Source organism: Macaca nemestrina, chromosome 16 (genome assembly GCF_043159975.1).
Source record: "Macaca nemestrina isolate mMacNem1 chromosome 16, mMacNem.hap1, whole genome shotgun sequence".
Lineage (NCBI taxonomy): Eukaryota > Metazoa > Chordata > Mammalia > Primates > Cercopithecidae > Macaca > Macaca nemestrina.
Genome location: NC_092140.1, coordinates 1,606,618 through 1,633,648, shown reverse-complemented (window position 1 = coordinate 1,633,648; position 27,031 = coordinate 1,606,618). Strand labels below are relative to the sequence as shown.

The 27,031-nt window shown below is 45.5% G+C and overlaps 1 protein-coding gene across 2 annotated transcripts in view; it reads right to left on the bottom strand.

The window, feature by feature from the left end:
* The window catches only part of LOC105485370 (tubulin gamma complex component 3), a 97,748-nt gene that overhangs the window by 46,646 nt on the left and 24,071 nt on the right, over window positions 1-27,031 (bottom strand). For both annotated transcript variants that reach the window (XM_071081007.1, XM_071081008.1), the window contains exons 4-11: window positions 22,537-22,614; window positions 21,434-21,651; window positions 18,704-18,876; window positions 17,532-17,650; window positions 16,702-16,827; window positions 10,589-10,657; window positions 10,092-10,224; window positions 8,209-8,375 (exon numbers count right to left, since the gene is read on the bottom strand). In XM_071081007.1, the coding sequence (XP_070937108.1) occupies window positions 8,209-8,375; window positions 10,092-10,224; window positions 10,589-10,657; window positions 16,702-16,827; window positions 17,532-17,650; window positions 18,704-18,876; window positions 21,434-21,651; window positions 22,537-22,614 (1,083 nt within the window). The remainder of the gene's footprint in view (window positions 1-8,208; window positions 8,376-10,091; window positions 10,225-10,588; window positions 10,658-16,701; window positions 16,828-17,531; window positions 17,651-18,703; window positions 18,877-21,433; window positions 21,652-22,536; window positions 22,615-27,031) is intronic.

The window sequence follows — 27,031 nt, the reverse complement described above, 5'->3', positions numbered from 1 at the left end:
CAGTGAGCCAAGATCACACCACTGCACTCCAGCCTGGGCGACAGAGCATGACTCCGTCTCAAAAAAAATAAAAATAAATAAAATGGCAGCTGGACCAGTGGAATGAGTAAATTGGTCAGATTCTCTGTACAACAAAGGATAATTTACAAGGTAAACTTATAATTACAATATTTCAAGAGGTATGGCATAAAAATTCCAAAGGCGTAAGATACTTTATATGATAAACTTTTAAATTTCAGTAACACAGCAAGGGTGCTAAATAGATCCAGAGATATTCTGTCTCATCCATACTTTGTGGATCTTCAAATTCAAGGACGTAGTTTTAGAATATTATCACAGCATTTAAGTAAACATGTGAATCAAGTCTGGAAATCCAATTTTGAAAGCAAGAGAGTTTAATTTTAACTTGTCCCATCTTTTCTTGCTGCTAGTCGAAGCACCTAATCTTTACTATCCAAAGGGCAGTTGGAAACTGAGTGGTTTTGCCTGTAACTTGAATATATTGGCATAACTTGTTTACCTTCAGTTTACGGGGGAAGAAGCCAGGTTAGTTATAGAAAGGATTCACCATGCAGCTTCTCCAGATAGTAGTAACACAATGGAAAAACTTGGTTTATTTTCACAGTACTTACATTTAATAGCAAAAAATGCCGGGCGCAGTGGCTCAAGCCTGTAATCCCAGCACTTTGGGAGGCCGAGACGGGTGGATCACGAGGTCAGGAGATCGAGACCATCCTGGCGAACACAGTCAAACCCCGTCTCTACTAAAAAAATACAAAAAACTAGCCGGGCGAGGTGGCGGCGCCTGTGGTCCCAGCTACTCGGGAGGCTGAGGCAGGAGAATGGCGTAAACCCGGGAGGCGGAGCTTGCAGTGAGCTGAGATCCGGCCACTGCACTCCAGCCTGGGCGACAGAGCGAGACTCCATCTCAACAAAAAAAAAAAAAAGAGCAAACAATATACTTTTCCCATATGCTGAAAGTGCTTTCCAACTTAATCATTCAGAATACCTTCCAAACTCTTATAGCCCTCTTTTTGTCTTGCCTTTGCAAATGTACAAGATATAAATAAAATAAAAATAAAAGCAAAATAAAATTTAGATAACATTCTTAGCACTCGTGGGCTAAAGGTCTATATCCTTTTTATTGTTAAAAAGTAAAATCTCAGATGTTAGACTTAGAGGCAGCTTTCAATGACACCACAGCAGACACAGCAAAGCCCAGATGTCATCTGGAAGTTTTTCTCTGGGCCATCAACAGAGAGATCGAGGTCCCGGAGACTGGTAGGAGCCCAATGTAAGGAAGTCCCTGAGGAACAGCAGTAGGCAGTAGCAGTAGTACAGACACAGCCAAGAGGGAGACGCACCGCGTCCCCATTCAACAGGCATCCTCCGACTCCCAGGCAGGAGGAACTGGAGGTCAAGGTGAATTCAGGTATCAGGTCAATACAGAAAGTGGAGCTCTCACACCAGCGCCATGCCCAGCCCATGCATCTCTCATGTTTGCAAAAGCCCGGGTCAAAGAAAAGCCCTGGGTCCTGTTCCCACTTGGGCTTCCCTTACCAGGACCCACAGACAGACAGCACAGCACGGGTCTGTGGACTTGGGAGGAAAACTAATCTCATCTTTACTTTCACTAACCTCACTAACCTCTATCTGAAATATACCTCTTCCTTCAATTATAAATGTGACTAACAAACCACAGTACCCGTGCCTTTGTCACAACAGGAGCCACACATTTCACATCAGATGTTAAGCTGTTGCAGGTGTTTTGAAATAGGCACTAATCCTTCTTAATGTGTTAAATTTTATTTATTTAAAAAATAAGCCACATCACTGACGTGACATTCAGTTTGGACATACTAGATAAAGCAGAGTTCTTCCTAAGCGAATTTTTTTTTTAATTTTCTATTTCCATAGGTTTTGGGGAAACAGGCGGTGTTTGTTCATTGTTACATGAGTAAATTCTTTAGCGGTGATTTGTGTGATTTTGGTGCACCCATCACCCAAGCAGTATACACTGCACCCAATTTGCAATCGTTTATCCCTCACTCTCTTCCCACTCTTTCCCTCCAAGGGAATTTCGTGGAGCCTGCACTACTGCACAGACGAGTGTGAGTGTGGAAGGGAGATGAGTGTGCAGAGCTGGTGTGGAAGGAGGTGGCACTCTGAACTCAGCCCCCTCCCATCACCTCAATTTTAGAACTAACTTTGCAGGTCCCCGCCCGACTGTGGGGGCTGCTGCAGGGAATCAGAGGGTGGGTAGGCCAGGGGTCCTCAAGTTTCAGTGCACAGCAGACACACTGCAGGGCTTTGGAAATCCTCATGCCCGTATCAGTCCACATTAAAACTCCTGCAAGGCCCCATGTGTGGCTAAACAGATGTGCAGCCTGAGAGCTACAGAGCTCTACTTAGGCACGATGACTCCACTGGTGAACCGGAGCACCTCAACCCAGCAGGGAGGGAGAAGGCCCAGGAAAGAGCCACAGGAGCTACCATAGCTGGCATCCCTCAGAACTTCTACATTTTTTTTTAATTGAGATGAAAATCACATAATATAAAAGTCACCATTTTAAAGTGGGCAACTCAGTGGCTTTTAGTATATTTACCATGTGGTCGTGCAACCATTCCTAAGATCTAACTCCAGAACATTTTCATCAGCCTGGAGAGAGACTTCGTATCCATTAAGCAGGCATTCATTCCTCTCTGCCTCCCCACCCCCAGTCCCTGACAACATTAACTACTTTCTATCTCTATGCATTTGCCAATTCTGGACACGTCATACGAATGGAATCATGCAATATATGGCCTTCTGTGTCTGGCTGATTTCACAAAGCACAATGTTCTCAAGGTTCATCCACACTGTAGCAAGTATCAGATTTTCATTTTTTTGTTAAGGCTGAATAATATTCCATTGTGTGGATATACATCATTTTATTTATCAATTCATCAGTTGATGGACACTGGAGCTGTTTTCACTTTTGACTATTATAAATGACGCTGCTATAAATGTTCCTAGGCAAGTTTTTAGATGAATGCATGTTTTCGTTTCTGTGGGTACACACCTAATAGTAGAACTGCTGGGTCCCATGGTAAATCCATATCTAATATTTTTAGAAACTGCCAAACTGCTTTCCAGAGTGGCTACACCATTCTGTGTTTCTACCAGCAATGATGCAGTTTCCAATTTCTCCAAATCCTTGCCAACACTTGTTATTTTCTGGCTGTTGGTTTGTTTTTGTTAACGAACCTAATGGCTGTGAAGTGGTATTTAATTGTGGTTTTGATTTGCATTTCCCTCTAACGATAATCTTTTCCTGTGCTTATTTGTCCATTTTTGTATCTTCTTTGGAGAAATATCTTCTCAAATCCTTTTTAAAGTGGTTTTTCTTGTTGAGTTGCTTGGGATACTAGACCATTATCAGGTAAGCGATTTGGATAAACTTTTCTCCTACTCTGTGAGTGGTTTTTTCACTTTCTCAAAAGTGCCGTTTAATGTACACAGTTTTTATTTTGATAAAGTCTGATTTCATTGCTCATGCTTTTGGTGACATATCTAAGAAACTGCTGCCAAATCCATGGTCCCAAAGATTTACCACAATATCTTCTAAGTTTTATAACTTTGGCACTTAAGTTTAGGTGTCTGATCCATTTTGAGTTAATCTTTACAGATGGTATGTGACAGAGATCCCAATGCATTCTTCTACATGCAGCTATCCAGTTGTCCCGTTATCATTTGCTGAAAAGGCTTTTTTTCCCCATTGAGTCATCTTGGCAGCTTTATTGAAAATCAATAAAAATGAAGATGTACTTCTGGGCTCTCGCTTCTATCCCACTGACCCAGAGGTCTATCATGCCAGTATCTCATTGTTTTGATTACCCTGCATTGTAGCATGTTTTAAAATCAGAATCAGAAAGTTTGTTCAACTTTGTTCTTTTACAAGACTGTTTGGCCTCAGGGCTCCTTGCACTTCCTTGTGAATTTGAAGATCAGCTTTTCCACTTCTGCAAAGGCTGTTGGAATTTTGATAGACATTGCACTGAAAGTGTGGCTCGTGTTGGGGGAGTACTGCCATCTTAACAATATCAAACATTGAAAGCGTGGCCCGTGTTGGGGGAGTACTGCCATCTTGACAATATCAAACATTGAAAGCGTGGCCCGTGTTGGGGGAGTACTGCCATCTTAACAATATCAAACATTGAAAGCGTGGCCCGTGTTGGGGGAGTACTGCCGTCTTGACAATATCAAACATTGAAAGCGTGGCCCGTGTTGGGGGAGTACTGCCATCTTAACAATCTCAAACATTGAAAGCGTGGCCTGTGTTGGGGGAGTACTGCCATCTTAACAATATCAAACACTGAAAGTGTGGCTTGTGTTGGGAAAGTACTGCCATCTTAACAATATCAAACATTGAAAGCGTGGCCCGTGTTGGGGGAGTACTGCCATCTTAGCAGTATCAAATCTTCAGTCCATAAGCATGGAATGTCTTTCCATTTATTTAGGCCTTTTTCATTCCTCTCAACAATGTTCTATTGTTTTCAGAGTACAAGTCTTGCACTTCCTTGGTTAAAATTATAATATGCATTCTAAATAATCAATTGCACAGGTTTTTAAACAGCTTCCAAAATTCACCTCATCCTGTAATTATGGAATAACTGAACATAAATGCAATAAAAATGATAAGCTTCACTCTACCAAAGGAAATGCCCATTACCTACGTGTCCTTAGAACCTTATCATGATGATAAAAACTAAATAGTACAAGAATTTAAGACTCCATTTAATCTTGAAAAATTAGGTCTAGAACTTTAAGTCAACTAAATAATTTTATAATACTTTCCAGAAACCTAAAAATAAGGATTCAAATTTAAATGATGAATATCAAATATACCTCTATAGATGACATGTAAATATATTTTAACATTGAGTATTATATAAAATTTAAAATAAGAATTGAGCTAACTACAGTGTCAGAGGTCAGGATAAAGTTTACCTTTAAGGAGAAGGGGACAACGATGGGTACACAATAGGGATACTGATAAGTGCTATTTCTTGACTTGGATAGTGGCTTATTACAAATTGCATACAAAAAATTAAAAATATAAAATAACACAGATTTAACAACAGGTATAGAGCTTAAGAGTGCAGGGCCGGGCACGGTGGTTCATGCCTGTAATCCCAGCACTTTGGGAGGCCTAGGTGGGTGGACTGCCTGAGCTCAGGAGTTCAAGACTAGCCTGGGCAACAGGGTAAAACCCAGTCTCTACTAAAATACAAAAAACTTAGTTGGGTGTGGCAGCGTGCGCCTGTAGTCCCAGCTACTTGGCAGTCTGAGGCAGAAGAATTGCTTGAACCCCAGAGGCGGAAGTTGCAGTGAGCCGAGATGGCACCATTGCACTCCAGCCTGAACAACAGAGTGAGACTCCATCTCAAAAAAAAAAAAAAAAAAAAAAGGTGTGTGGCGGTGCATGCAGGTATGCAGAACCCGGGAAATGGACACGATTCTTCATCTTAATGGAGGAAGGGGTTAAAAAGTTTACTCATGATTTCAACGTTTAGGAAGATACAGGCTCACAAAAGCTTTGAAAACCTTTAGGGAACCATCAGTGAAATAAAACATACCTTACAAAGCTTCAATCTTTTTTTTTTTTTAAAGAAAGTTCATTCAGCAAAAGGAAGACAAGAAGCCTGAAAACTCCTTTTAATCTCCAAATTCAATACGCAATCCCCATAAAAATTTTTAATATCTTTTAACAGAATTGACAGGCTGACTCTAAATTCCTATGTAAGTATAAATGTGCAAAAACAACAACAAAGAAATTGTGAAAAGAACAAAAGGACTGCCTCTACCAAATTTCAAACCACAGAGTAGAGTCATTTAAATAACACTGACAGATAAAAAGCAAACAGAAAAAAGACAATCCAGAAACAGATTCAAGAATACAGAGAAATTTAGTTTATGATAAAACATGGTAAAACTTGTGTGGAGTCTCAGTTAAGGATCAGTCAACAGTACAATGACTCTTTGTACTATTCTTCCAACTTTTTTATAAGTTTGGAAGAACGTGAAAAAAAGTTAAAAGATACAATTTTTTAAAAGAGCAATTCCATATATAAAAATCTGAAAATATAAAACCATCCATGATTCACTCCTAAAAAGAAAAATCCATAAGAAAAATGGGCAAAGGAAACTAACAGGTAATTAGAGAAGAAATAAAAAAAAAACCTATAAGCATGAAAAGCTGGTCAGTCTCACTAGTAATCAGGGAAATGTAAATAAATACCCCAGTGAGATGGCACATTTTGTGCATTACGTGAAAATATTATTATACAAAGTGTTGAGAAGGACGCAGGAATGAGGATTATAACAGAAAGCTGATAGCTGGGTCAACCTGGATAAGCACTCCTGAGCACAACGTGGCAGAATCAAAGTTTAAAATATGCATCACCATAAAAAAAAATAATAAATAAAATAAAATATGCATCCCCATGGGCCAGGCACAGTGGCTCACACCTGTAATTCCAGCACTTTGGGAGGCTAAGGCGGGCGGATCACAAAGTCAGAAGATTGAGACCATCATGGCCAACATGGTGAAATCCCGTCTCTATTAAAAGTACAAAAATTAGCCGGGCGTGGTGGCAGGCACCTGTAGTCCCAGCTACTTGGGAGGCTGAGGCAGGAGAATGGGGTGAACCCAGGAGGTGGAGCTTGCAGTGAGCCGAGACTGGGCCATAAATATGCTCAAGAAGACACATAAAAGGATGTTCATTTTAATACTGTTCATAAGATTAAAAACTACAAAAAACATCATCTCCATCAATAAGAGAGTGGCTAGATAAAAACAGATCTGTCCCTACCGTGAAATAATGTCCAGTAATAAAGAAAAACTACAGGCCGGGCGCGGTGGCTCAAGCCTGTAATCCCAGCACTTTGGGAGGCCGAGATGGGCGGATCACGAGGTCAGGAGATCGAGACCATCCTGGCTAACACGGTGAAACCCCATCTCTACTAAGAAATACAAAAAATAGCCGGGCGAGGTGGCAGCGCCTGTAGTCCCAGCTACTCGGGAGGCTGAGGCAGGAGAATGGCGTGAACCTGGGAGGCGGAGCTTGCAGTGAGTTGAGATCCGGCCACTGCACTCCAGCCTGGGCTACAGAGCGAGACTCCGTCTCAAAAAAAAAAAAAGAAAAACTACATACACCATCAGGAAAGCACTACAAGACAGGCTGAGCAGCTCGCCCAAGCAGATGCGCGTGTGACATGCCGCCCATGTGTTTCAAAAGCACACAGGGCACCAGAGAGACTCCATTCTGCCCCAACGCTTGCTTTAAAAACAACTTGTAACAGCACAAACAACAAATTAGAAAACAAACTGAACATAATACGAACTTCACATTTGCTTATTTGCAATTTGATCCATGAGAAACGGCAGAAGAACACAGGCCACTACAGCCAGCAGCACCCACACACAGGCACACCTGCGTTTCAGATGGCCAGGCCTCTGCCACTTCCCGTCACACACAGGCTGCAGCCCCAACAGCCCACTTCCACAAGCAAACGCCAGGGCTTTTCCAAGGCCAATGTGATATTTATGGCAGTGCTTATGTATTTCTTAACGCTTTAATGTGTTAAATTGTACAACTTTCGTTAGATTCCTGTCTTTCTGTTGTTTTAATGTTACTGACAAACCTTTTGAGTGTGGTGCCCCTCACCCTACCTCCCACCAAAAGCCCTATCATTTCCATCATGTGATTTACTACACAAGTGATTTTTAAGCAGCACATGCTGTGTTACAGAACGGACCATATTTCAATAGATATATATACAACTAACTTGTTTCACTAAGCTGTTAGCACCAAAGTGAGTCTGCAAAGTAATCATGGCAAAGCAGCAGAATCTGCGATGAAGATTCCCCCAAGACTCAGGAGGCCGCGTCCTGCTTTGCCATCCACGTGCTAATCAACTTGGACGAGTGATTCCACCTTGCTGAGGAATGAACTTGGACAATTCTCCACTAACCAAAGAACTCATGCTGTTCAGTGAGCTAACCAGCTGTCAAGGCACTGTGTAAAACGTATATCGTATTCAAATGAAGTGCAGTCGCGTTCCTGTTAGGATAATATGGTAATCACGAGGGGAAAAATGAAACAGCATAACTGCATGCCCATGCTTTTTAAATCCAAGTCTCAGAACCGAACACCGATCCTTACTTCGTGGTAAGTGTCCTCAAGCTCCCCATCATATATCCAGCGGTACAGGAAGCTCAAAACAGGATGAGACACGAGGCTGAGGATGTGCTGCACCAGAGACCGCATGTACGGGTCTCCTGTTTTTGTGTAGGCGTGGACAGCTGAGGCCAGCTCACCTCCTTTCCTTCCTGGGAGAAATGGGGGAAAATACAAAAAAAATCCACATTTACACTCATAGTACACACCAGTCACTTCATACTAACCAAAGACACCCAAGTAACTGAGATAAAGAGCATTTGTTTTCTTACAGTTAATACCATTTTGGACCCAGAAGCAGCAGTAACATGCCATGATTCAGAAACCAGGAGGTCCAGACTCCAACCCTGGCTTTACACAAGTCTGTGAGTCACTCCTCTCTTTAGCTGCTGAGGAATTTTTCAGAAACAAAAAGTAGCAAAAAAATTGCTGGCTACACAATCTAAAGTTCACATGACTTTTCATGCCTTTTTTCCTTGAGGCATACTAAGACTCACGCGTCACGGTGCAATGGAGGGCACAAATGTATGTGAAAAACAAAAGTTCTATGAATCAATACTTGCACGTTTTTTGGTATGATATGCTAGACCCAACCTATCACTGATTTTATAACCCATTAACTGGCTACAACACACAGTGTGAGAAACACTGCTCTGCATGGAGAGAAGAGGCCCCCAGGCCTGGGCCAGAGCTACTCAGTATGAAGGACTGGGAGTGGCAAAAATCCGGTCTGGAAATAGAAGCACATGAAGAATTCTTATGTTATGCTAAGAATTCAAGATTTTATTAGACCACTGGTAGATTTTAAGGAGAGGAGTGACGGGGTCTGATTTTAAGAAGATGGCTCTGCTGTGTGTACACAAAGTGGGGGTGTGAGATTGAATATGGGGATCGGACAGCAGCTCTTATAACAGCCCCTACAGTGCCAAGGCCAAGCGCACAGGCTGAGCAGAGTGAGGGAAGTGAAGGACCCCAGGGGCCCGCGGGACACGGAAAGTGACAGAGGAGTTTGGGGGGAATCCAGTTCCGGAGGAGCGCTGGGAACTGGAGAAAACACTGGTGTTTATTTACTGCTCTCCACTTCTCTCTTTTTTGAGGGAAGTGCCAAGAGGTGAGAGAGGAGGGTGTGCAGACAGCAAGACGACCAATGGGGCCCTGCAGATTCTGGGGACCACCCTGAGCAGAGGATGGCAGTGAGAAAGGAACTCCTGTGCGGCAGATGGCCGGCTCGCCCATCTCATGTCGTCGTAACAACCCTAAGAGGTAACTGCTACTAGGATCTCAATGATACAAATGAGGGAAAAGGCAAAGAGGTTCTTGGCTATGGTAGTACAAACAATGAGAAAAAATGTCAGAAAGCAACTAGCAATACAGAACCTAGAGACAGAGAGGCCAAAGCAAGACATGCAAATATGGGAACATCTGACCGAGAGTCACCAACATGGTCCCCGACCGCAGAAGGAATAAAGGCAAAAAGCAAAATGCAAGGAAAGGCAACCAAGGGAGCGACACGCGCTGTCAGGAACGGTAACCGAGGACCACGCAAGAGAGAAATCTTTAAACGCAAAACACCCTCCCTCCCTCCCACCTCCATCTCAATGCCAGCCCGAGCTTCTACCGTATAATATTGGGCCACACTGGCAACTGGTTACGTTCCCTCTCGGTTCATATCTGTCGATTCCTATTGAATCAACATGGACATGAAGGATAAAAAAGGTCAGGACACAAAAGCAAGCCTGGATGGCGCACCCTACAACGAGTTCTAAAACAAAGCGAGCGCCAGACGCGCACAGGAGAGACGCGCACGGGACAACAAGTTCTAAAACAAAGCGAGAGCCAGACGCGCACAGGAGAGACGCGCACGGGACCTTGGCAGTGGTCCACCAGGGCCGCAAGGGTCTTCAGTCGTATTTTGGGATCATAGGTCCAAACCAAGAGGCGCCGAAGTGTTAAACTACTCTCAAGTCCCAAATTCACACCCTGGTCATCCTCTAGTTGTAGCTAAAAAACAACAAAGATAGAAATGTTTAAGTACAAATAACTACATAGGTCACACTTCTTAATCTATATCAAGTGAATATAAGAAAATGATTATCCTCATAAAAATGAAGCCAAAGTCCCCTTTAAAAAAAACAATAGTATTTTTAAGCTACAAGTGACCTTTAACCGGTGGAACTCCGAAAATTAGCAATTAACTGGCTCTGGGATACACTGAAACTTGATATTCAAATCTTACAAATAATATTATGAAAAATATTGCTGTCTTTTTAAAGTAATGTATGAAGTAACTTAAAACATTCTATATAGCTTCAATTTCATAATGCTTAGAATCATGAAGAAATAAAAATAAAAATAAAATATTTACCTGAGAATGTAAAACAGAGAGCAATCGATAGTATTCTCTGAGTTCCTGGTGCAAGGCGGCACAAAAGCTCTGTGTGGAAGAGAAATATAATTAAAGCACGACACACTCATTATACATGGACTGATTTTAAGTGGAAAGGTATAATGCTTTTAGATAAAGTTCAGGTGGGGTGCTACAAGATTTAAATTCAGGTTTTGTCAATAATTTAATCATCTTAATCACCACAATATAATTTTAATAACATGAAAAAAGTGTTGTTCCTTAGTACAAAAAGCATGAACTTTGCAGAAGAGGAATGGAAAAAAAATATGGTATAGTTTTCATGAAGTGCAGTCACTTTAGAGAATGATCCTTGAAGATTATATCCCCTGTAAATATTCAGGGTTAGAACGTAATTTTCTTTCAGGCTCTTAATTAACAAAATTTAAAAATTAGCAGCTCAGTGCCAATCCCCCTAATTTTCGTTCTGTTTGCACTGCTTGCTCTTCTGACCTCTATTAGTAGTAAGAACTTTTCCACACATCTCCAATCTTAAATGCTGAAAGGAGTCAGGTCAAAACAACCGGAATCAGAAGCTGGAAGAGGCACCTTATACACCTGCATCCGGTCCTGTGGCAAGAGCCTTCAGGGACGAACTGTGGGATGTTAACTCCAGGATGCCTGGGGGCAGCGCTGCCTACAGCAGAAGCAGCCTGCAAGGGATAAACCTGTGCTCTTTCTCATTCAGTTTTACCCAGCAAAAAGCCATCAAAATTTTTTTTAATGTTTTTTAAACTTGTTTTCTTTAAGTAAATATGTAGGTTGCATAACTTTCTGTATATTTTTAAAATATATCAGCAGTCTTCTATAGGTGTATTTTACTGCATTTATGGTTTGTGGACTAAGACAAATGTGAACATTTTCAAGTTCAAAAATGAACATAAAACATACTAATTTTGTAGACACAAAAGACAACGTCAAAAGTGAGGTGTGCAAGAAGAAACGTCCTAGAGTCTGGAATGAGACAGACCACGGGGCAAAATCCAGGGCTCCCACTGGAGGCACCACCAGCGTCAGCCCCCAATGGTATGAACCTCTTGGTTCATCTACACAGGGAAGAATAAATGCAGTAACCTAGGACAAGCGCCTGGCACAGGGTGAGCCCAAAGGTGCTTATTAAACCATAGGTCAATTTTCTTCCGTAATATTTACAGAGAAAATGACACGGAATCTGCTCAGGCACAGCATCACTCTTTACCAAAACTCCATCCCAGCCCCCAGGGCAGGAGGGCAGAAACACAAACACATCGAAGCTTTTAAAAACCTGCTGAATATGCCGCCAGGCGCGGTGGCTCACACCTGTAATCCCAGCACTTTGGGAGGCCGAGGCAGGCGGATCATGAGGTCAGAAGATCAAGACCATCCTGGCTAACATGGTGAAACCCCCCCGTCTCTACTAAAAATACAAAAAATTAGCCTGACAGTGGCGGGCGCCTGTAGTCCCACCTACTCAGGAGGCTGAGACAGGAGAATGGGGCGAACCCGGGAGGCGGAGCTTGCAGTGAGCAGAGATGGCGCCACTGCACTCCAGCCGGGGCGACAGAGCAAGACTCTGTCACAAAAAAAAAAAAAAAAACCCTGCAGAAATAATCAAATCATTATCCATCGTGTAGAATGGAAGTATTTATACACAGGAGTATGTGAGTCAGCTTCTGAGAGGTCTACAACCAAAGAGTGCAAGAGCAGGCAGAGTGTGGCAGCGCCGCACTCACTCAAACGGAAAGGCCTATGGTTAGCAGAGGCTGTTTTCACCTTGGTTCATTAAATGCACATGTAAGTTTCACGCTTACAAAACAGTATCTTCATTCATATATGATTTTGCTCCACTTGGTATGTCTAGAGCCAGGACACCTCCAAGGCTAATTGGGGGCACTGGTAATACTGACACAGGACACAAATTATGCAAGGCATAAATTAGGGCACACAGTCACCCCACTGAGTGCACACGCTGGCACTTCAAATAAGATAAATAAACCACCACTCCTTCAGCAACTGGATAGCACAAAGCAATGACTTCAAAAAGGAGGAAATGGAAATAGAACATAGACAGCTTTGGAACAGAAGTGACACATCACACCCTGGTCCGTATCTGCCATCTACTAGTCAGGGCAACTTGGTCAAATCAATTAAACTTGCTAAGGTTCAATTTTCACATCTGCACAATGGGGACAATTAATGCTTGCCCTGATCATTTTAGAGGGCTGCTATGATAATCAATAAGGAGATAAAAGAAGAGGCTCTAAAGTCCAGTACTATAAACAGCAGTACCCAACCTTTTTGGCACCAGGGACTGGTTTTGTGGAAGACAATTTTTCCACGGACCAGTGTGGGATGGGGGGGCAGGGTGGTTCTGGGATAAAACTGTTCCCACCTCAGATAATTAGACAGACATTAGATTCTCATAAGAAGCACACAACCTAGATCCCTCGAATGCATGGTTCACAACAGGGTTCACGTCCTATGAAACTAACGCCGTCACTGATCTGACAGGAGGCAGAGCTTGGGCGGTCACGCCTGCTCACCCTCCACTCACCTCCTGCTGTGCGGCTCAGTTCCTAACAGGCCACGAACCAGTACCGGTCCACAGCTCAGGAGCTGGGACCCCTGCTCTAACACATAATATGATACTACTATAGTGATGATCAATCCACCTCCTGTAATAAAGTATCTACATAACGGTTTATTTCGTTATCTTGTATTGATTTTGTGTGTGTGTCTTGCTTCATGTCTACCAAGTTAACTAGGACTTATCAGTGACACTTGCATAAGATGATGATATAAACCGAGACACGATCAAACACTCCCTTCGAGAAAGGGGACAGGGACTCTAAAATCACAGCTGGCTGCTGAGGGGATGGCCCATCAGTCCCACCTGCCTCAAGAAAGAGCCAGCTCACTTCTCTCTGCCTTTGCAATGAAGGAGAATGGTGGCTGGTCATCGAGCAACTCACTAGACTGGGAAACAGAATAGAAAACAGTCCGAGCCTGGGGAGCAGCATCTTTATACGCATTCTCTCCCCATCTTCACAATCTGGAGGTAATCACTACTCCACTCTACGCAGGACGAAACTTGTGGCCAACAGAAGATAACCTGTGCAAGATGACGTGACCATTAAAGGAGAAGCCCAAACTGGAACCCTGGGCTGCCTTGCTTCAAAGCTCAAAGTGTGACTCCTACTCAGCAGCCATGCTGCCACAGCACACTCCTATCCACTAGGCACGCTCCTCCCCGCCAGCCACGCTCCTCCCCACCAGCCACACTGCCACACCACAGGCCTACTCACCCACCACGTTCTCACCCACCAGCCACGCTCCTCCCCGCCAGCCACGCTCCTCCCCACCAGCCACACTGCCACACCACAGGCCTACTCACCCACCACGTTCTCACCCACCAGCCACGCTCCTCCCCGCCAGCCACGCTCCTCCCCACCAGCCACACTGCCACACCACAGGCCTACTCACCCACCACGTTCTCACCCACCAGCCACGCTCCTCCCCGCCAGCCACGCTCCTCCCCACCAGCCACACTGCCACACCACAGGCCTACTCACCCACCACGTTCTCACCCACCAGCCACGCTCCTCCCCGCCAGCCACGCTCCTCCCCACCAGCCACACTGCCACACCACAGGCCTACTCACCCACCACGTTCTCACCCACCAGCCACGCTCCTCCCCGCCAGCCACGCTCCTCCCCACCAGCCACACTGCCACACCACAGGCCTACTCACCCACCACGTTCTCACCCACCAGCCACGCTCCTCCCCGCCAGCCACGCTCCTCCCCACCAGCCACACTGCCACACCACAGGTCTACTCACCCACCACGTTCTCACCCACCAGCCACGCTCCTCCCCACCAGCCACGCTCCTCCCCACCAGCCACACTGCCACACCACAGGCCTACTCACCCACCACGTTCTCACCCACCAGCCACGCTCCTCCCCGCCAGCCACGCTCCTCCCCACCAGCCACACTGCCACACCACAGGCCTACTCACCCACCACGTTCTTCCCCACCAGCCACGCTCCTCCCCACCAGCCACACTCCTACCCACCAGCCATGCTCCTCCCGACCAGCCACGCTCTCCCCACCAGCCACACTCCCACCCACCAGCTACACTCTTCCCCACCAGCCATGCTCATGCTCCTACCCACCAGCTACACTCTTCCCCACCAGCCATGCTCATGCTCCTCCCCACCAGCCATGCTCATCCTCCTCCCCACCAGCCACACTCCTACCCACCAGCCATGCTCCTCCCGACCAGCCACGCTCTCCCCACCAGCCACACTCCCACCCACCAGCCACACTCCCACCCACCAGCCACGCTCCTCCCCACCAGCCACACTGCCACACCACAGGCCTACTCACCCACCACGTTCTTCCCCACCAGCCACGCTCCTCCCCACCAGCCACACTCCCACCCACCAGCTACACTCTTCCCCACCAGCCATGCTCATGCTCCTACCCACCAGCTACACTCTTCCCCACCAGCCATGCTCATGCTCCTCCCCACCAGCCATGCTCCTCCCCACCAGCCATGCTCCTCCCCACCAGCCATGCTCATCCTCCTCCCCACCAGCCACACTCCTACCCACCAGCCATGCTCCTCCCCACCAGCCACGCTCTCCCCACCAGCCACACTCCCACCCACCAGCCACACTCCCACCCACCAGCCACGCTCCTCCCCACCAGCCATGCTCATGCTCTTCCCCACCAGCCACACTCCCACCCACCAGCCACGCTCCTCCCCACCAGCCATGCTCATGCTCCTCCCCACCAGCCACACTCCCATCCACCAGCCATGCTCCTCCCCACCAGCCACACTCCCATCCACCAGCCATGCTCCTCCCCACCAGCCATGCTCCTCCCCACCAGTCACGTTCTTCCCCATCAGCCATGCTCCTTCCCACCAGCCACACTCCTTCCCACCAGCCACATTCTTACACACCAGTCAGGCTCCCACCTACCGCCCAGGCTCCTACTCACCAGCCACACTGCCACACTACTCGTCTACTCACCAGCCACACATTCTTACCCAGCACCCACACTCCTACTCGCCAGCCACATTCCCACCCACTGGCCGTGCTCCTACTCACCAGCCACATTCTTACCCACCAGCCATGCTCCTCCCCACCAGCCACACTTCCACACTACACGCCTAATCAACAGCCATGTTCTTACCCACTAGCCACACTGCCACACTGCCACACCACGTGTCTACTCACCAACCACATTCTTATCCACCGGTCATGTTCCTGCCCACCAGCCACACTGCAGCACCACACTCCTACCCACCAGTCACATTCCTACCCCCTAGCCACACTCCTACTCACCAGCTACACTGCCATGAGTCCTGTGCTATGCTGGGCTTATAGTACACAGTTATTTTGTGAGTCAGTAATTTTTGGAGATTTCATTGGCAGTAATTACTGTCCAATAAGCAACCTATGGACAAGACCACATGCTGCTTAGCCACGAAGAAGGGCTGGACAGTGGAGATGCCACAGCTCCTGTCGGCTGCCCCCTGTCAGGCTCCACCAGGAGGAGAAGCAGCAGCAGCTCCCTCCCAGCCATGCACTGTGCCACCGGCAGTGCCCACCCAGGGCTGTCCAGACAGCCATAGCCGGATTCCCATCTCCAGCTTCAGCAGTGTTCCCAAATCCTGCCTCACCGTGCTGCCTGGGGAGTCACGCAGCTGGGAGTGTCCCCTGTTAGCAGGCCCCATCCCAGCAGGGCCCCTCCTCCACCTTCCGGAGGAGGCAGCAGCAGCTGGGCAGGGCCCCCCTTGAGCGTTTGGAATCGGGCAATGCCAGCTCCCCATGGCCAGCTCTGTCTCACCATTTTCTCTGTGGTTTACAGTCCTCCAGCAGCTCCTGAGCCAACCTGCTGCATTCAGTGTCCTCATCAGCACCTACTGTGGTTTCTACTTTCTTGAGTGGACCCTGACAATTGACTCTCAAAGTTGCTTTACTTGGAAAGAGCCATAGGAGGAGCTATTTCTCAGTAAGATTTCAACTAGAGTAAGCGTTTCCCAAAGTACGCGGCATCCCAGCATCCTAGGAACCATGAACACACCTGCCCAACGAGTCCGAATGAGCGGTCCAGGCTCCTCTGGTCCGTGTATCTTCTGATTTTATTATGCAACCATCCCAACTCAGAGAGCCTGACTGCTGTGTCTCTCAAAGACCTACTTAGATTTGCCTAAAAAGTAAATACATCGTATGTTAAACATTAAAAGTCAATACCAGAGTTTTAACTAGTATTTTTCTCAAACACTTACGCTTTTAATATTATAATCCTTAGGCTTCAAGACATAAAAGTTAAAACTAAGATCCCATCACTAAAAGGAAGGAAAGCACATCAAGTGACAGCGTGATGGAAAGCACCTCAAAGGGCACCATGAGCTCCCTTCACACCACCCTGCAGTTGACCTGCGGTGTGGCAGAGATGGTCTGTGATCTCAGTTACGCTGTGAAAGGGCTAAAAGCCCCAGTGTGACTCACACCACAAGAAATGGGCATGGTAAAGGCAGGTTATGGAAAAAGGAAGCAAAAGTGGGTGAAGACCCCTGACCTGGAATCCTGCATCAATGCTGAAGGCGCCAAGGGACCTCTGTCCCCTGGATGCCTCAGCCATCACACAGCAGGATGCAGAAATCAGCTATGGGGCGGCCCCACCAGTAGATGCGAGGAAAGGAGGCACACATTAATCACAAAGGGTCCCCATAATAAAACTGAACGAGCACAATGGACAGAAATAGAAACCAGGATTCCACAGTGGAATTCCACCTCACACTCGATTCGCAAAATCCCAGTACCACCTTATCAATCAACAGCTCACTATCTGGACTTCACGACATTTTTTTTCTTTCTGAATATTTTAAATTAGATTTTATGTGACCGTACCTTTCCTTCTACTTTGTAACAATTTTCAGTGTTGTTCATTTTGATATTTTTGCCGTCTATGCCCTGAAAGACGTACAAAATGTCCCTTACCAGAGCTGCTTCTGTAATTTCCATAGTACCTGCAAAATCATTTTTTAAAGAGTAATTACTAGACAATACATTTTAAGATACAACAGATATTGTGACACAATTAGCTTCAGATTAGATATATGCCACCCGGATGAAATTTACTAACTCAATAAATAAGTTCAAGATGAAAAAGAGAGTATGAAGTTAGAAAGAAACAAGGTGAGTCTCAGTCTAGAGGCTGGCCTGCTGTGCCACGAACACACAACTGTCCAACACAACATGAGTGTGGGCCGTGGACAGACAGACGCCGGACGCAGGAGCTACACATGGGGACAGGGGGAGTGGGGCAGATGGTAGAGACTGCTGCAGGGGACTAAGACTGCCAGGATGTCCTCCGGCTCTCAGATGCTCCTCACCTTCGCATTCTACACAAGTACAGGTACAGGTAACACCCAGAGCCATTTCAGAATCAGCAGATTATAAGTCAACAGGGAAGCCCAATCCTCTATTTTCAGGACACTCATGTTTCAAACGCTGCTAACTGTAGTGTTCTCAAGAAAGAAACTCAGGCTTCCTTCTGGAATCTAGCAGGGCTTTAAAACCCTCCATGAGGTACTCATCTCACCATCGAGTAATTCCTCAGGGACTCTCTTCGACATGCCAGGCACTGTGCTAAGCACTGGCCCCATAAATGAAACAGACTTAGCCCCTCTGTGGACTTAACACTTTGGTGGAAGAAGATGACTTTTACTACGGTGCCTAACCCAGCCTTAAAGACTTTCAAACCAGGGAGAATGGCAGGATGAAAACAGACCAGGAGAACTCGATGAGGAATAGCAAAGAAGAGAGATGTGTGGGGAGGAGGCCACATGGACGAGCAGCCAAAAAGCAGACTGTGCTGGGAGGAAGAAGTCCAGGGAGCCTGGGGTGGAAAACCAGACTCCCCAAGGTGCCGCAGACCACCAGGGACTCTGGACTTCATCATAAGAACAAGAAACCACTAAAAGGTTTGAGGTGGGGCTCCTGGGCCATACTTTAAAATAAGGAAAGGCCGAATTCCAAACGTTCACAGAAAAGCTGTATAAACATAGATCTTTACTCACAACCCGTATCCCCTTCTCTCCTGGACCTTGTCATGTTGCGAGACACAGCATTTGGGACACCTTTTGAGGTAGTGGCTTGTGAAGAAGGCTGATTTGCAGTTAAAGTCCATGCGAGTCGTGACCCCAACTGCTGTCGAAGGCAATCTCCTACTCCCGGAGCTTGATGAGACTGTCTAAAAAAAGAAACATGTATTATCTTCTAATAGCCAGACTATTCACTGAAGAGACAAAAGTATCCCCAGAAATTTCTCTTGTATTACTATTGTGAATTATGTAAATTTATAAATCTCAGATAGCTGATACCATGACTTTATCCTAACCGAATATATCAATAACAGACAGTCCCAAGTCCCCTGAACTTGGCCAAGCCTCCTTGGGACCCTTGGCCTAGCGTTCAGACCCAACACAGTGGTTGAAAAATCATCTTACTGCTACCTTACATATATATTTCTTACCATTAATATCAAAATCTACTTGGCTTTTCTTTATAAACATATACCCACCCTATAACCACTTTGAAATTCTCTACTTATTTTAATTTCAAAATCAACAACTCTTGTTCAGTCCCCATGTACTGAGTAGAATTGAGTCACTGTGACATTGTCCCAGGCGGCTGGCCACACCTGTCTTCAGCCTTCAGGGTGCTCACTATGAAAAGAAACACTGTAATTTTCAATTAACTTCTAACATATACAAACGTATAAAATCTAAGCAGCATATTCAAATGCATATTCAAGGTCAAGATGGCTTGTCAGCAATTTTGAGACTATGTCAAAGTTGTTTTTTGAAAAATGTAAGAACCTCATAGCTGATTTCTAATAGTGTCAGTTTTGACAGATGCAACTAAATATTACTTCCTGGGACTGCAAAACACAAAAATGAGAACCTCAGCTGCACTAGTTTCCAGGTGCCAGAGCTTGGAATTAGTACTGGTGCAGTATTGAGGGGGTTCATCCACAATCCACTCATGAAGTAAGGAGAACAGGAAAGACCTAAAACAGTTCTTATTTTACTCCATTTTCACCAGGAAAGAAGTCAACAACATTCACTAAAACTATGTCTTTGGGCATAGTCCTAAATTTAAGAGGACAATTCTAAAAGACTTTCAGTTCAAAGTTCTCTATACAGATTTTTAATAGGATAACAGTAATTAATTTAAATTCTAAGGTATAAATGAGAATGTCAATTGATTCTTTTAGCTGGAATTTAAATTTTAGATTAAATGTGTCAAGTTCTGTTTTTAAACGCTTTGCGTTTGCTTTACACAATGCTAGACCCCATTAGTAATTCATACGTATAGAACACACATTCTGGTTTTGAGTGTCTTCAAGATAATTGTATAAATCACAAAATGATTTAATAATTCGATTACACTTATACGGAAAACACCATTTATTTGATGCTAAATCCTTGGTCACTGTTTTTCTGGAAAAATATCTACTTTATGATAATCTACTTTAATGCGATTTCCAGGAACCAACTATGGCAAAAAGCAAATCCACCTATTTATCTACATATAGGAAGAATGCGTAATTAAAAACAAAGGAAAACAAAGTTCCATCCATGAATGACAACGGCACCTGCTTGATTCTTAGCTGTAAATCCTGTATTTCCTGAAAACGTGCTTTGACCACGTACATAACACCTTCGCTGTGCATTCCTGCATTTCATCATCTTAATTCACATGCACTAAAATGTCACAATCCTTAAAGATTTCAGCACTCGAGGGAAGTTCAACCTTATTTTATTTTACTTAACGATTTATTAAAGAATCTAGTGAGGAGAAAAATGTACATCAATGAAGAGGTCACTATTCCCTAAGAGAAAAACCTGAGCACACAGTCAGAGAACCTCTAGATGAAGGGCTTTGCACAGGGTACTTCAAGCTCTTTCGTGATGGACACTTCAGTGACAGCTGAGAACTGGCCAGAACTTTACAGCCAGCTCTGTCGATTACAAAGTGGAAAGAACCCCTGCCGTAGGACAGTTCTGAAGAGGAGTAACACAGCTGTGAAGAGGGGTAACACAGCCATGAAGAGGAGTAACACGGCCGTGAAGAGGGGTAACACGGCCGTGAAGAGGAGTGACACGGCCGTGAAGAGGAGTGACACAGCCGTGAAGAGGGGTGACACAGCCGTGAAGAGGAGTGACACGGCCGTGAAGAGGGGTAACACAGCTGTGAAGAGGGGTAACACAGCCATGAAGAGGAGTAACACGGACGTGAAGAGGGGTAACACAGCCATGAAGAGGAGTAACACGGACGTGAAGAGGGGTAACACGGCCGTGAAGAGGGGTAACATGGCCGTGAAGCGGAGTGACACAGCTGTGAAGAGGGGTAACACAGCTGTGAAGAGCGGTAACACAGCTGTGAAGAGCGGTAACATAGCTGTGAAGAGGAGTAAGTAACACAGCTGTGAAGAGGGGTAACACCACTGTGAAGAGGGGTGACACGGCTCTGAAGAGGGGTGACACGGCCCTGAAGAGGGGTGACACAGCTCTGAAGAGGGGTGACACGGCTCTGAAGACGGGTGACACAGCTGTGAAGAGGAGTAACACTCAGAGACGGACAGCGTCGGACAGAATGCCCAGAATGCTGTCTGGCACGTATGAAGCCCACTGACACTGACACTGACACTGACACTGCGGGTGAACACCGATGTCTGGTTAACAACCTGCAGGAGTCTCTGTTTCTAACACACAGAGAATCTGTGCACGTCGGCATGGCCTTACCCCGGAAGGAGAGACTGTGGCACAGGCGCGGGGCCACTGAGGGCACACAGGCCGATGCTGCTGATGCCACTGCTGCCCACGCTGCCGGAGCTCTGGGCTGACTGGGCACTCCGATCCTGGTAGCTCAGGGGAAGGGTCTGAGGCCTGGCATAGTAGTAAGGGGTTGAGTGGGCATCTCTGGGTAAGGCCTGAGCAAATAACGTAGCATAGCTAGAAACCTGAAAAGAGAAACACACTAAGAGCAGAGACAGAAAATTACAGAACAGTCTTCCCAAACCTAAAAAGGTCATTTATATTCAGATTTTCCTTCTATTTCTGTAAATGGATTTGGATTCTATACTTCATTAACAATAAATTAGATGTTATGCTTTTGAAATATGCCTAAACTGATAAAGCTTTAGAAAATTTTCTGAACTCCAACAACTACTACATTGTCTGATAACTAAACACTCATGCTGATTCAAGCAAACTGAAACTGAGATATTTTTTAAAGTTAGGCATTATTAAATAATGATTACTTCTATATATTCATATTTATATGCTTTACATGTATATTAATATATAATGATTGCTCAGACGAAGCCTTTAGCAATAGACAGAACTCTTTCACCCACACGCTTCACCCTCTTTGCACTGCCACGTCTCTGGTGGGTACTTTATTACAGCAGACTCTGGGACACAGAGCACCAGAATCACTCTGACATACTGCAGGGCAGACACTCAGCCCGGTGATGACAGGGTTTCACTGGCACAAAAGTAAAGAACGCTCACAACTGAGAGCATGAAAAACTCCTAAAGAATTGCCAGTCGGTGCCAATATCAGTAACTTCACAAAGTAAACATCTTGAAAACTGACCGTTTATTCTCTATTTAATCACCCATTGTTGTCTGAATAACAAAATTCTGAAAAACATCTTCAAGAAACTGCACACTGACTAAAAACGCACTTAAAAAGAAAAAGTCAAAGAAATCTCTTGACCTTCCACGACCAGACAAGCCTGTTGCTTTCCTAGCATGATTTTCTCAGCTGCAGAAGCCGCTTCCTATCAAAGTCTGCCGGGGTGTCCCGACAGACCCGAAAACGCGAGGGCAAAGCCGCTTACCTTGCTTGGCGGCCTGCGTGGGTCCTCACTGAGGCTCAGCAAGAGGTAGAGTATTGACCATTTATTTTTCAAAACTCCCTGTTTGGAAAAAAGTTAACATTAAAGGAATGATTTTTATATTACTCTCCAGTCTTATTTTCCTCTTTCCTGAACTGTATTTCAAAACTAGAAATGCATTTCAAAATTCACATAGTGACATCAAATCTAACAGTTCATAAGTATTTTCAACAGTGCCATCCATCCGAAGGCGGAAGCAAATGTCCTCATGCAACCAACACCCTTGGGTCTTTCGCTCCCCTATTAACTAGCTCTAAAGTCCCCAATAAGAAAAGTTTTTTAAGTTACCCTATTGCTGAATAACAGTATCATCTCCCCTGAAATAATTCTTACAATGTCCCCAAAACCATAATTATGAGACAAAGCCATCATAAAAATATGTGAATTATTTTTTCCTTTATCAACATCCCATTTAAGCCCCAAGCAGAAGTTAGTCTCAGCATCATGTGTACCTAAAGTCAAGATGTAGGTCTGGGCCGGGAACAGGGGCTCACGCCTGTAATCCTAGCACTTTGGGAGGCCAAAGCAGGAGGACCACTTGAGGTCAGGAGCTCGAGACCAGCCTGGCCAACATGGTGAAACCCCATCTCTACTAAAAATACAAAATGAGCCAGGTGTAGTATCATGCATCTGTACTCCCAGCTACTTCGGAGGCTGAGACACAAGAATCGCTTGAACCTGGGAAGCAGAGGTTGCAGTGAGCTGAGATCACACCACTGCACTCCAGCCTGGGAGACAGAGCAAGACTCTGTCTCAAAAAAAAAAAAAAAAAAAAAAAGTGGGTCTGAAGCACTTAGTTGTCAAGATAACTAACCCACAGGTTTCTATGCAAGGGTCATCACACAGATTTCATTAATTTCCAAGTGTGTATCATACCAGTCTGATTCACAAACATAACAGCAGCCAAACCTCAGTATACTCTATTCATACAGCCTTACCTTTTGCATGCACAGGCTACAATATGTAAGTACCTTTATTTACAAAACAAATGATGGGATGATTGCTTATATTATGTAAACTCTCCATTACATAACACATTCTCTGAAAGTTTCTTTTAAAAGTAAGCTCATCCCAGGTATTTAAATTACTGTCTAACTTCAGAAAATTGGTTGACATAGGCTTTTTCAGAAACTCAACTAACTCCCCAGCCAGGGCCACAAGGATAAGAAACAGACCCAGCCCTGATGGAGCGTGTCTCACCACAGGCAACAGACAAGTGGGCAGATGCAATGTGTCAAATGGCACTTCACAGCTCACAAAAGGGTTCCCGGAGGAGACTCAAGTCCCCTAGAAAGATGGACCGTGCAGAGGGACAGACAGGAGAACACAGCAACCTGACAAAGGCCAGGAGTCAGGAGGGAAGCTGACATCGGAATGAGGCCTCCACGCTGCACCAAGAAACTTGGATTTGGAGGTAAAGACAACAGCAGGAAGCCTGCGAAGGACGTCCCGGGGAGAGGCACCATCACCACACAAGTGACGAACTGGCTGGAGGGGACAACATGAGAGGAAGACTGCTGTCATCTGGAGGGAGATGCAAGCAGCTGAATGCAATACAGTGAGCCGAGTGTGTGCTCAGGCACACGTCCCTGGCGAGTCCCTGCAAGCCGGCATCAGGGGCCCGTGAGGCTCAGGCACTCAGGCCCAGGACCAAGGAGCCAAGCGGCCGCCAACCTTTAGCTCTTTCCACGCATTAAATCCTGTCATCGTCACAACCACACTATGACAGGGCTTATTCTCTTCATGCCACAAATGAGAGAACGAAGGACAGCAAACATGAATAACTCACCCAAATCACAGAGCCACATGCAGGGTTCACCGCCAGGTCTGTCCACCTCCAAACAAGAGGTATAGCTGGGGAGTCAAGATGACACCCAGGTTCTCATGGGGGCAAGATCAACGGTGCTGTCATTCACCAAAACAGAGAACACAGAAGAAAGAGCATGCAGCGTGCAGGTGGATGTGAATGGATGCCCAGAAGGGTGGAATAAGGCGCAACGCTCCCTTCAGCTCAGAGGATGCCAAGTTGTGAGAACCTGTGGGAGTTTTCAGGGAGTCTCTGAGTGAAATGACCAGTAGGTGAAGGGAAAGACGGCAGGAAATGTTCTACCTTTGCACTAAGGAACTGCTAGGTTAAAAATCTCAGATTTTATTTTAGCAAAGATGTATTTGAGGGTGAAGGGTGGAGAAATTTCAAAAATGAACAAAATTACGCACCACAAACCTAGCAAGTGACATAAAGGAGGAGGCAGCATTTTTTAACTATAAAAAGAGCAAGTATAAAACACCGAGGATCTCTTCAGTCTGCTGAAGACCATTTGATACGAAGGTGTGGACGGAAACCACAGGAGACGGTGAGGCAGTCTGGGAACACCACCAGCCAGGACCCACTCGGGTGGAACACCACCAGCCAGGACCCACTCGGGTGGAACACCACCAGCCAGGAGCCGCTATGGGAACACCACCAGCCAGGAGCCACTAACGACCCTGAGACCAGAGGGGTCAGGGCTGGAGACAGTAGCTGCAGGCTCCAGGAGGGCCCAACACAGCACAGGGCCTGCCCTCAGGAGCTGTGGGCACAGCTACGCCACTGACAAACAGCTGCCCAGCAGCAGGGGAGATGACAGTTTGGTGTCATCCCTCTCCCAACTCTGGATTCACCCTGGGGCTTAAGCCAGTTCCAGCTGAAGCCAACTGGGAGACACACAGCAAGAGGCCGGGAGTATAATCCGCCAGGTCTACAGAGCTCAGAGGGGGCAGAAGTGGGTAGAGGAGAAATCTGGTGGGTGAAACCAGATCATTTCCACCACTCTGGCAGTACAGATGCTTTTAGCCATCCGAAACCACTTCAGACCCGCCACCTCAGACTCTGAAACTACAGGACCGCAAGTTCAGGTATAAAACTTTTAAAACTGTGCACAAACTGAATTGTACGTGAAGAAAGTCTTATCAGTACATGGCAAGAGCTAGAGGAACACCAAATAAACATCTTTGCAAAGCAGCTGCTTAGTGCCCAGCACAAGAGCTGATCTCAGCTTTCCCGGCACTGCCATACCAGAACACCCCTCATCAACAGGGCACCACCTACCATGCGGCCACAGCACCTGCACGCCGTTTGTTCCCTGCCCTCAACGCCCCAGCCCTGCCTGGGCAGTCTAGCTGCACAATGTTCTTGTTCTACTCCCCTCATAAGCCATTCTCCCCGCTCGGCCTTTCCTGCTCAGCCACGCTTCAGACCCGACTCAAGAACACCACGGCACTCTACTCCCATCTCCATGTCAACCTGGACCCTCCTTCCATTCCCGACTCCTTCCCTCCAGGTCTAACAGCAACAAGAGCAAACAGTCGACTGCACCTTTGACCTTTCATCCCCGTGGTCTGCACAGCACACCCACACATGGGGCCCTAACTAAGACAAGATAAAAAATAGGATCAGCAACCTTCAACCTTCTGCGGAGCCATTCTTGGTAAAATGATGGAATGGCTACTAACCTGAATCTGCTATTCTACTTTGTTTAATCGTTGGTCTTATACTATTACTTCTTAGTATTTTTCATCATGTTTCAGTCATGCAATGAAAAAGCCAAGCAAGTCAGTTTTGGGGGCGAGCCCCAGGAAGCGGGCCACTACTTAACATTGATATTTAGGAATAAACATTCATAGCTCCAAACAAAATTTTGGAAAACAACCATTCTAAGTCACAAGGTGTCTAAATATGTTTTCATCCAATGGCTGATATTAACCAATACAACAGCTTTTACTAGATGAAGTCTCCCTTTGGGGACCTTGGTAAGGCTAAGAATCTGGAGAAATATGGTATCCAATAAGCAAATCTTTTTAACATTCAGTGTGTAGAAAATGGTCTTAAAAATGGAGAAAGATTTAAGAAAAGCAAATGATACAGCAGTTTGAAATAATCTGCCTGGAAATGAATGGACAAAAAAGGTTCCTATTTCTTACTCTGTAAACATTACAAAGATAATATCACAAATATTATGGAAAAAAAAGCATGCTTAAAACAGTGAATCCAAGTCAAACAATTAAGGAATCAAAATGGACAGCAAATGAACTAAGCGTGTTTCAAGAGCACAATATAACAACAGAGGAAGTTTAATTACCAGCAGCATTAGGCCTAACTCAATCATTTTCACTGTGTAACACTAATAGTATTTGCTGCGCAAAGCACTAAACCTCTCTAGATTCACTTTCTTCTCCATAAAAGGAAAGAAAGCTGGATGAACTAAGTTCCTTTATAGTCAGAATTCACAAAAATCTCACCCTACGATTCAATTAATGTATTGGCATACAGGCTGCCAAAATCTTTTATGAAAATACAAGGCTGGGCTTGGTGGCCTGCACCTGTAGTCCCAGCTACTTGGGAGGCTCAGGCAGGAGGATCACTTGAGCCCAGGAGTTTGAGACCAGCCTGGGGAACACA